General features: G+C 38.7%; 1 protein-coding gene across 2 annotated transcripts in view; it reads left to right on the top strand.

The window, feature by feature from the left end:
• PDE3A (phosphodiesterase 3A) overlaps positions 1-12,116 on the top strand; it is a 244,362-nt gene that overhangs the window by 142,188 nt on the left and 90,058 nt on the right. For both annotated transcript variants that reach the window (XM_030446873.1, XM_030446866.1), the window contains exon 2: positions 8,264-8,314. In XM_030446873.1, coding sequence (XP_030302733.1) covers positions 8,264-8,314 — 51 coding nt within the window. The remainder of the gene's footprint in view (positions 1-8,263; positions 8,315-12,116) is intronic.

The raw sequence follows: 12,116 nt of genomic DNA, 5'->3' as shown, positions 1-12,116 counted from the left end.
GTGAGTGACTAAATCATGCCTTAAAAGTTTTCCTAATCTGTTATTAATTGCTATGCAAAAACACCCCATATATCTTCAAAGAACTGATTTCTTTGGAAGCAGAGACCCTCCTGCGCACTGCAGCTGAGATGAGTGTGTGTCATCTTCAGGGCTTGTGTTGAGTAACAACAGAAAGTGCTAATCCCATATATGAAACTACAACCTCTGGAATGATGGAAAGTGAGAGAAAAACTAAAGAGAGAATGGTATTGGTATATACATTGTGGAGCACGGCTTTTTTTTGTGGAAGTCTGTAGACTCCTTAAAAGAAATAACAGGCCTTAGATACCTAAACCTGCTTTCAGACTTTACTGACTGTGTGGTAGCTAGGTTATCAAGCCTGTGCCAGGCTTGGTAATGTGACTGGGATTCTTAATGCATATTTAATGATTTCCAATGGAAAAAAAGTAAATAAGCTTTCTGACTTTTTCTAGGAACTTAATTACACAAGAATGGACTTCAGTGTCTATTAAAAAAGTAAAACAAAAAGTTCAACCTTTTTCTGTATTTTTTACAACAGCTCTGCCTCTGAAAATGGCTGTTAAAAATCTTGTTTGATGTGTGAAAGATTAATAGAGACCTGAGAAATTCAATGGTAGGACTGAAAATAATAGAAGCCCTTAAGAATTTGTTTTACTTCTGTCATCTGTTTAAGTTGTTTTGACAAAAATTTATATAAATCCAGATACAGGCTGTGGAGGTGGATATTCCCCTGTCTTTTCTTTTTCCTACACATTTGTTTTCTTTATTTCACCACATCTTCACACTATCTAAAGTTAAAACTGCTCATTTCAAGAAGTGGTGTGAAGCAAGGGGCATGACAGTTGTCCACAAACACACCACCACCAGTTTGCCATGTCATACATCTCCCTGCCTTCTGCCCTGTGAAAGGGAGCCAGGATCCCCAAAGAAGTCAGATTCAGTTTATTGTCTGGAAATATTCTAAAAGGTCATATGCTGCCATGAGAAAAGTCCTCAAAAATGTAGTCTCTCTCTTGCCGTCTCGCCCAGCGCCAGATATGATCTCATTTCTTTTATTCCTTTGGAGCTGAATCCCTGGTTAAGTGCTCAGGACGGTTTCTTTGCCGTGTCTGGGGGACAGTCACCCCTGGTGACTTTTGGGTTCTCCTGTGCTGCTTCTGCCCACGGAGCTGCCTTCAACTTTACCTCTCCAAGTGCACTCTTATTCCTCTCTTCCCTTCTGCTGCAGTGAGTGGCTCAGTGTCATGTTCAGTGTCCCAGCAGAGCACCTGGCTGAGACACTTTTGTCCCCTTTTGTGTTGCCTCTGGCAATGCTGTGCTTTGTTACCTGACCTGCCAGCCAGGCCCTGAGGGTTGTAGCTGCTGAGGAGGCAGCTCCTTCTGGAACTTTCAGCTTCACCAGGGTACCAGCTTCAGAGGGCTTAACTCCATCCCTGCACAGGGCTCATTCTGCAAGGAAATCACTGCAGCTCCTTCCCAGACCCATCATTCATTCCACCTTGCTGCCCTGGCCTCAAGTTCAAAGCGGTGCCAAGCTGCAAAACATTTCTGCTTGTGCTTCAGTTTAAAAGTCTTATCTCTGCTTCCAGCTGTTGTCCAGCAGCCCACAAACCATTGAAACAACTTATTTGATTAGGAAGCAGCTGAAAAGTTCTTACACATCCCTCACCCAATTTATTAATTTAGTTAATTTATTATTTTAATTAAATTATTAGTTTAAATCACTTAATTCAGTTATTGTAGGGTTTTGTTTTGCTTTTTAACCAGTCTCAGAATGGGGGCTGACCTTGATTATTTGCAGGGCTCCACCGCATGGGGAGCATTTGGGTGGAGATTTTCCTCCCCACTAATTGCACAGCCAGAGGCCACAGTGGAGCGAGCCTGCAGCTCCCAGACCTGGCTGCACAGCACAGCTCTGACATCTCGTGCTTTAAGCTGACTCTGAGAGTTGGCGAGTGGCTGTGGAAAAGGGATTGTTTTTCCAAATACTGGAGCCCTGTGCTAGCTGTGTGTCATAGCCTGCACGTGCCTGTGTCTGCACGCTCCCCACACAGCAAGGAAGACATCTCTGATGCTTTTGGATGCCCTGCATGGCCAACTGCAGCTGTGCCATTTGATGGAGGAGGTGGTCAATATAGCCATGCTGTTGCTCTCCTGTTAGGTTATCAGGATCTGGCAGTGCTGAACTTCAGCAGCTCCAGCCCACTTAGCTTCTTTTGCTGATGGTGTCCACACCAAAACTGAGCTCCCTATGTCAGTAAATCACCTGGTTTATCTTGGCTGCTATGAAAGTGCAGGGAACAATCTATCGAGTAGGAGGTATCCTACTCAAAATAGCATGTGCAAAAAAATCTCTCTTAATTTCTGTATGACCCAACTCCTGCATATTTATAAAAATAAATGTTTCGTCTAATACGTAATTAAAGAAATAATTCATGCTTTTTTTGTTACTGAAAAAGAAATCTATCAAGAATATTTCATGCCTACATGCCGGTAACAAACAGTTTCTTTTTACCAGTGGAAATATGATCCTGACTGGAGCATAGCTCATACCCATTCAGTCAGAGAATATGTATCATACTGTGCCCCATTCAGTGCAACCTGTAAGGAGGCAGTGTCAACTCAACAGTGAGACACTGTTCAACACTTCAACGTGTCCATTCAACAAATCTCTTACAAAGAGGGAAGATGTTATCCTCATGTTTAAATACAGGTTTGGCTATTTTGGCAAATGCTGAAACCAGGTGTTAGTCAGATTGGATGCTGCTATCTAGTTCTACTGGAAAAAAAAATTGAGAGATAGAAAAAGAAAAAATGAAAAGGGAAAAAAAAATATAGGTTCTCAGCTGTTTAGGGGAGCTCAGGGTATCCTATTCATGTATCACCATGTTCAATAAACAATGTTGGATACTGAGTGTTTGGCTCCCTATCACATATGGGCCAGAGAAATGATTCCTCTGGCATTCCTGAGCTTTGCTTTGTGCTCACCTTTTGTTTATTCACTGGAGGAAAGCAGGGCTATCTTATATTCACTGTAAGGGAGACGTGGTGTGTTGCCACAGTCTGAAATCTTCCAAGAGAAGAAGCCACTGAGTTGGGGTAAGGTCACAGACACAGTTGGGCTGTGTGATCCTGCTTCAGTCTGTTTGAATCCTATTTACTAGCTGATTTAGCTTGCCTTTATCATCACTATCCAATTATTTTTATAACTGTAAAAGTTTTGTGTATATATCTAAATAAAATTCCACAGTAGTAGACTGTAATCGAACTAGAATTAGAGTAGGCTCTGAATTGATATAAAGTCTTTAACTAAACACTAAGTATAAATGCTTCATTAGTCCTCTTAAGTATTTAACATGAAAAGAATTGCCCATTCTCTCTAATGAACCTGTATTTGCTTAAATTAAAAAACCCTTGTGGTTTGAAAATGCTGTTGCATTCTGCTGTATAGGACTTCCTTCCCTGCCTAAGAATATTCATGGGACTGCTCATACTAATGGTTAAAGGTCAGACTTGTTGATCTTAAAGGTCTTTTCTGACAAAACTAATTCTGTGGTTCTCTATTCTAATTGTTGGTGGTTTTCCCACTTATGTCTTGCTGTGGAGGTTCTTTTAATAAGAGCCTTTTCTGTTTTGGTGAGGGGGTTTTGGGTTAGTTTTCTTTCTTCAGCTATGGTATAGTTAGCAGTATTGCTGGTTCAGGGGTGCCAAAACCAAAAAACTAGGCCAGAAAATATGATTTAAGGGGAAAACAAGACTTACAAACAGCTAAAAAGATCTGAATTTTCACTCTGTCTTTGAGTTTTTACTTTCTGTCTTTTAATTTATTTAGGTGCTTTATTGTATGTGTGGGATGCATTTTCCTGCAGTTCTGTAATACTAAGGAAGCTTAGAATTATGGTTTATGAATTTTAATGAAAGTTGAGATTTTTATGTAATCATATGCTGAAGCTTTAATTAAATCACCAAATAGGTGAAAAACTGCATTTAGAAAGGCGAGAGCTGAAGATGCTAATTTTTAAATGTCTCTTTTCTGCTTTGGCATGGGTATCTCAGATATTCAATGCAGACAGTCCCTTATAACATTTCTTGCTCTTTTGCAGGTATCACACTGCATTAGTGAACAACTGGTTTACATTAAAAATTTCATTTTAAAACCAGAGGCCTAGAGGCCTGGAGTCCTCATTGTGTTTATAGCAAATACCTGAGTTTCAGAGCAGAGATTACCACTCTACATGTTCAGAGCAAGCTAGCCCCTGTCACTTGTCTTTTTCTTTCTGTGATGTTAGTATTAGGGTCTTCTCCATTCCTGCCCAATCTTCCATTCAGAATCCTCCCATTCAGAGGGGTTGGGGAGGCTGTATTCCCTGATGACCTTTTATTCAACTAGTAGGGTAGAGCGAGCCAGTTGGCTTCAGCAAAGCCCATTATTTTGTGCATCCTTGAACACGCAAGAGTTGTTCCTGTTACTGAAAGCTGCCTCCATCTTTAAGTGTTAAAACTGTCAGACCTGTGTTTCCAGGACAGTTTTAAATGAAATGTAAAGTAGATACTTTCCTTCTGAGACTGCATGCATATAAACCATGTGGGAGTTTGATTTTGGTTTTATGTCTCCTTTTGTGCTGCTGGTATGCTCAGCCTCAACAGACTGGTCAGGAATGATTAAAAAAAGTAATTGGATGATGGCAAAATAAATTGCCTGTTTACCATCACTCTGGACCAAACCAATTCACAGTAATTTTAAGAGGAAGCAGAAGGTCAAGAACAAACCTTACTGTTAGTGATAAACATAAACCCCTCTCTTTCCAAATTAATTTTGTGTCTCTGTCTCTGTTTTTATGCATGCACCAATTAGACATTATATACTTGACATTTTTTTCTGATTCCAGGAGAGTGACTCAGACTCAGGTGGATTTATGCACTGTCTATGTTTCTGAGCATCAGTGGTTGTTTTTTTGTCTTTTTGTTTGGTTATAGGGTTTTTTACATACTGTTTCCTTCATCTTTTGACTACTTTTGACTACTATAAAGCTTGTAGAATTTTTGTTTTCCAAGTACCCTGACAGGTAAAGCATACTTGCTTTCCTCCTTTTCTGTATATCATACTACAGCATTTACTGTTTGTCCATTCAGAGAAAATCTTTCCAAGACTCAAAGTACTCTAGCACAGCATGGCTTGTTGAGCAAAAGGATGTCATGCTGAGCCACGCATCCTTCTGTAGGATACTGACCTGGGAAAGATGTTGTTACAACTGCTCTACCTGTTTATTTGGGGTTTTTTCTGTCTTCTCTTTTAAATCTTAAGGACCTTGTCTAAGTGTGGTGTAGTTTTTATTTCATTTTTTTCATCTTTCACTCCTTTGTTAACTATTGACTGTTGCAGATATGCAAGAACATTCTAGCATGAGATTAACATTTTTTCTGGATTGTGAGGAAGAAATAAATTTTAAAGCCCAGTAATATTTAGTAGGGTATAAAAATGGGAGGAAAACGTTTGCTTCATAAGGTCATGCATCTTATTACCATGCTTCAAAACTGTCTAGAATTGTAAAGGTCTCTTACCATACTAGAACTCTTCCTCTGCTTCCTTTTTCTTACCATTTTACCAGGTCATAACAACAGGGTTAACTCAGTAGTGTTTCCTGACATAGCACGTGACATACAAAGAGATAATGATGTTGAAATACCATTACTCTAGGGGACACAGATCCATCAGCAAAAATACAAATGAACCTGATTCCACAAAGGCACATTTGTAGAGAAATTAAATGAAATGTGGGTTGTGTCATTTGCTATAAGGAGCTGGCAGTTTGCTAATAGAATGGTGCCAGAATAAGCAAGAGGTCACTCTGTTGTTTCCAATGTGTTCATGATGGATTGCTTCATTGGTGAATTTGGCTTTTCTTCAGTTAGTGATTTTGATAGGTGCTGAGAAATGGAGCAAAGGCAGGTCATTATAGCCTTTAGCTGAAGAACAGGAGAGCACTTCAGGGGCTGAAAACCTGTGTAGAAATGTGAACTAGGAAGAAACTGTGGAACATGGGGGGCAAGCCATGCCTGATGAAAAGGAGTGTTTAAGAGGACTTGATTTGGGCTTGAGGATTGATAGTGAACACAGGTAACCACTCCTGGCACATCTAAGTGTGGTTTCCTGTGTCTGGCTGGACTGGAAGCATCCCTGTGAGATAGGTGTACCCCTAATGGAAGAATAACTCCAAGCTTGACCCTTCAAATTTCTATATTGAGTGAAGGTAGCAGCAGGAAAAACCTGGTAGTGGGATCTCACGCTACACTGGGTTTTGAGGGTGTGGGATGCACTTTCGAATGTCTAAGAGAGCCTGGAGAACCACAGTAACCATAGCCAGGACTGTAACATTAATCCTTTTCTCCTAACCAGGAAATAAGAGGCATATTTTTTGTGCTAATTTCACTGGTAGGAAGTTGCAGGTAAAGATATCCATTATCTTGCTGGGAATCACAGGTGGTCAGATCATGCTAGATTAATTTTTCTTTAGCCAAGTAAATTAGGAAAGATGGGCTGAGGACTTGAAACTGAAAAGATTTTTTAGTGCAGTAATGAACAAACATAACAGTATGGAGAAACAGAAATCCGACACAGCCAGTGTTTCCACCAACAGTATATGGAAAAGGAAATAATTACAGTAAAACAAGGGGGTCAGTCATAAAGCTGTATCAGGTAGAAAAATGTGAAATTTCTGATCTTTGATGACTATCTGCATATGTGGGTTGTCTCCAGTTATGAATGTAGAAAATCATAAGTAATAACTTAAAGAAATTAAGGGGTCATTGGAGAATGAAAGAATAAATAGGAATAGTTGATGGAGAAGGTAAAGATTTCATATGAGATATATGAGGTTGTCCTCATTTTTCAAAGTAGTTTTAATCTCTTGTCCTGGGATGAGTGTTTCGAAAGCATGTCCTGCAATAAGCATAGGTTATAAATCTCATTGCCTACCTCTGACCTGGGAGAAGGCATTTCCTTTGGGAAAGGATGTTGAGGAAAGAAAAGACCCTGAAAATGTTCGTGACTCGAAGTCATTATGTGTCACATTAACCCTCCTGTCTCTTATTCACATATTTTTGTATTTGCGTTAAACTATGCTCATACGAGTAAGAAAAAGCATTCCCAAGAAAAGTTATCTGAATAACTCTTAAAAAAAATCAGCTCCCAGGCTGGAACACACTCCAGCCAAGTGCTCAGAGGCAGTATTAGCAGCAGCAGCTGCCCTGGGTGCTGCACAGCTTCTTGGCCTCCACTGGAGCTGTGCCTGGGCACTCCCTGCTGCTTTCCTGGGGATCTTAGTCAGGTGTGAGGATAGCTTTGCCTTACTGACAGCATTTCATGTTTGCCCTTAATCTGGGAATTTATAAAGCAATAATAAAGCCTCCTGGGTATTCCCTCTTTTCTTTTTGTCCTCTACCACAACACACATGGGCAGAGCTGTTGAGTGCAAATTGTATGCTGCTTACAGAGAGAGTGCCTGTGTTAGCACACCATTAACAAGTATAGGAGAAAATAGATAAAAGGAAACAAATTATTTTTTTCTGAAGTTTATCTGTACCATCCTGTGTCTGACCACTTCTCTCATGTAAGGTTGCACAGAGGATTTGAGAGCTGAGTTTTGGCTGTAATTAGTGCTTGCTTTCTCTTGAACTAGAGGAGCTGCATACCATTACAAATCTTAATGTCCACAAGAACACATTATCTCTAAAATTTCTCTCTTTTCTTTCCTCTGCAATGTAATGACCCCAACCTGTTTTCCTTTAGAGGATGTACTTCTACTTTTTTATTACATTGAGAAGAAACCAGTGGTGAGGCAGAATTAAAGCTGTCACTAGCTTTCATGCCTGCTATAAAACATACATTGCTTTTTTAATGTCCTGGTTTTGGTAATCTCTTTGTTGATATATCAGCTCTCCTTTTGCCAGATCAGTGTTAAACATTTGCCTAAAGCTGAATCTGCACAGCAGGAATTTTATTGGCATAAGCATTGTTGTGATGCTAGGTGTGTTTTGGCACTGTATGTAAAGGTATAAAGTTATAGTAACAACTCCCAAGCCTTCTCACCCTCCTTATGGAGCTAAAAACGGTGTGAAATAAATCATTAACATCAACCTGTTTTTTCAAAGAGAATGTGTAATTGATATGGAAGTGTGAATGTTTCAATTAAAGCTAATGAGTACAGTCTCACACTTAACTGTGCTTTTCTATGTTTTTCAGCTCATGGGGCATTCTGAATGGGATCACAAAAGAGGACCCAGAGGCTCACAGGTCAGTTGCTCAGTATTTTGTGTTGGGTTTTGGCTCTGTGTAAGTTTGAGGTATTCAAGCAAGTTTTCCATCTGAGATTGTCAAAGTTGTTCATTTTGTTAATATTTGCAGGATTGAGTCAGTGGGAAAAAGCATGAAAACACAACAGCTTTTATTAATAGAATTTTTGAGCTGAATCATGCAAAAGAAAGTTTCTTTAAGTAGCAGAAAGATGTATAGAGGAAGCATCTCTTACTTAGCTCTCTCCATCAGGATATCAGAGGAATGCAATTTCAAATAATGTGTGTATGTTTTGTGGTATTTTCTTTTTAAACCTGACAAGCTTGTAAAATTTGGATGGCCCTCTCTCCTTGTTCAATATTAAAGGGATTAGTGGTGTTAGAACTGCGTGGGGAGGTGCAGGAAAGCTGGGTGTAGCTATTGGATTGCTCTTGGTGTGTCATTGAAGGGAAGTTATGCTTATAGTGTTAATGGCATCATGCTGCTACATTTTAGGATTATCTATAGAATTAAAGTTGCTGCAAAGCAGACATTGCTACCAATACTGATATTTGTGAATTTTTCTGCTTGTGTAAAGTAGTCTTTTCCATCCAGTGCTGAAATTATTTAATACATTATTAGGGCTCTGGTCTTCTGGAATTGCTTTTGCTTCAGCTAAAGGATTTTTTGATGAATATGAACATATATGTCTACATCTATAATAAACATCCTCTGCTGCTGTGGAGCTACGTGTCTGCAGTCTTAATCACAGTAGAGTAGTTCCTAGCCTGACCTTGATAACAGCTCTTGTAAAAATCACTGAAGTGCTTGTCCTTTTAATGAGAAAATATAATATGTTAATCAGAAAGCTGCTACTTTTTTTAAGAGACAGGATTTACTATTTTTAATGCAAAATTCATCTACTAAGTTTTGCTTTTTTTGCCTCTATTGCAGCATTCCATTTTTTTTTCCAATGTTTCCTAAGCCTCTGTCTTGTATCTCATTTCAAAACTGCCTTAAACTTTTGCTGGAAATTTAATATTTCATTAAACAGTTTAAGATGGGTTGCAGGTCTGGGTTTTTTTGAGTCATTTCAAAAAGATAAGAGAAAAGAAAGGAAGCTTGTTTTCAGTGGAAGCTGAGGAATTTCAGAAATCAGGGAAACCTATCCAGTAAGAATGGACCCTGTTCAGTACATACTCTCTCCTGTCTCATCTGATGTCCTAGTTGATCATGTGTTCTGGTCCAAAGAGCAGAAGGTCAATTGGACTTCTCTGAACTACCATTCAGAGGAAAGGAGTCACTTGAAGGACTCTTAAGGTGACTTAGACTTCCTGAACTTTTCTAGAATTACTGCAAATCATCTGATTTTTGTATGCATATGAAAAATACAGGTAGTATTTTGTATGCTCTGAATCATGCTCTACAGTCCTAATGTTTTGCCTGTGACAGCAGAATATTTAGAGACTGCTGACTGGAGTGCGTATGATGTCTAGGCTGGTGCTGCATCAGAGACAGAGGTCTGAGTCCTGTGTAAATCCTGATTCCTGATCCATCCTGTTGGCTGTGTGCCTCCATGCTTAAAGGATTTCTTGTTGTTGGCTAGAAATGTCTGAAAGTTTAAAGTTTACAGCTAGCCAATAAGAAAAGTTAGAGAAAGGAATATAGATGGAAGGTAAGTGGTGCCAATCTGGTTTGACATGATTTTAAATTTAAAATTAAGATGAATCAGGTTAACTATCAAAAATCTATCTTGCTGCAGGAAATTAGACTTCAGCTGTTTAATACATCCTTTTCAAGTTTTCTGTAAAAGTGAACTCAAGCTGAAATAGTTGCCAAGTAATTTAGTTATTGCTCTCATGAAGCTACAGTTTCTCTCAAGGGGAGGGCTCCAGAGAAATGAATATATAGTGGTTTCTCTCTTTCACCCCTTCCTGACAATAACGGATTGCATGTTATGGCCTGATTTTAAGAAAGAAGACTCATGGGCATTTACACAGCTGCTGCGAAGTCCAACCTATAGGGAGTGCAACTAAAACCATTGATTGTGTACTGCTTAAGAAGGTTTATACCTGGCCTCCACTTATTTGAACTTTCCTGAAGGATGTCATTGAATTATTAAAAACAATAATCTAGAAAGCTCTGTATCAGATTTCATGAACAACTCTTGCTGATTATTTTTTTCCTATGGCAGAATGTATTTTAATATTATTTTTAATAAAACATACAAACTTATTTATTTATTTTATTTAAGCAAAAATACTTCACCCCTTCAAAACAGTATAATATCTGCATATGTAAGAGTTCCTTAACAGACCAGTGAGCTACTTGCTTTCAAATCAATCTAGAAAAATGGACATGGTTTTAAGGAATTTAATCTTGTAAACACACTTTTTGTGTGTGTGTGCTGTGAATAGGTGTTTTGCAAAGCTTTTAGAAAGCTAGTTGTTAAAAAGTTTTTGACAACCTTGTAAAATTAGCAACCAATATGTACCACAGAAATGTTAAAGAACCTTGAATTGGATAGAAAAAGAAAACGACCCTAGCTCTCTAATTACTATGTAGTATCCTAATGCCCAGGGACAGGAGCAAGGAAGAATAGTTGTGTTAGGAGGAAGAAAATCAGGGTCAGTTATTCCAGTGTATCTCCAGAGCCTCCCATTTACATGGCTCTGAAAACTGTATTTGATAGGTATAGAGTTAAATCTAATTTAACTAGTTCCGTGAAAGTCTAGGAGAAATTTAGGAGGTTCCAATATTTGTATGTAATATAAACAGCCTGTTTTATCCTTCTGTGATTCAGTTGCATTGTTGCCAATGCGAGTCCTTAATAAGTGTGTCCTTTGTTAAGCAAGAGCTTGCTTTCAAACTCAGATGTATAATCTGAATATTTCTACTTTAAATCTAATGTATCATGTGTTTAAAGATGGCAAATGTATGTTGGATCTGCTGTGGAGTTGCTTGTGGTGTTTGCTTAGGTCTGGGGGGGTTTTCTCTCAGCAGAGAAACAGGGCATGGGAGGAGAGGTCTCTCCTGACCAGCAGTAGCCTGTGCTGCTTGGGCTGGCAGCGAGAGGAAAGGAAGGGGTTTAGGATTATGACATTTGGAGCCGATTTATTGGTCTTCCATGCTCTCTTCATTACCTGAGTAAAATGAAGAAAGTGGGAAGATGGATCATGGAAAGCCACCTCTGTGTGAATGTTAGCAATGTCACTTGTGAGACAAGGAAGTGGAACTACTGGTTTGGAGCAATATAAAAGCAAAATCCACCTATAAACTCATAAAGTCATTATACCAAGACTCATTAAACATAACTCTAATTCAATTTTTTTAACAGCTAACAGGCTTTCTGTGGCATGCATTGAAACATAAGAGGAAAATACTACAGTGCATGTCACACTTCTCAATGATTAACTTAGAAAACATTTTCCATTTCTGCATGTCAGAGTTAAATACAAAGTGATGTAATTACAGGTAGTGATGGAAGTCAAATGAAATACCCTGAAGCTTATGGGAATTTCTGTTTACAGGAGCTGTGTCTTGATAAGCATCTGCAATTCAATAGAATGGAAATGGGACAAGTAAAAAGCAGTCTTTATAATATCTTACTCCTGACTACCCTGTCAACACCACATTCAGTTTGTTATAGATTACACACATATATATGTATATGTGTGTGTGTATTGTAGGATTGCTTTTCTTTTAGAATAATTATACTATTGAGGCTATTGTAATTATAGTGAATTATAGGTTACCTTAAAAAGAGCAATGAGAGGTTACCTTAGAAAGAGTAATGAGTTTCTGGCTACTGACTACTTCTTGC

The sequence above is a fragment of the Calypte anna genome, chromosome 1, assembly GCF_003957555.1.
Source record: "Calypte anna isolate BGI_N300 chromosome 1, bCalAnn1_v1.p, whole genome shotgun sequence".
NCBI classification, from domain to species: Eukaryota; Metazoa; Chordata; class Aves; order Apodiformes; family Trochilidae; genus Calypte; species Calypte anna.
Note: the sequence above shows the minus strand (reverse complement) of the source record. Positions and strands in the feature narration are given on the sequence as shown.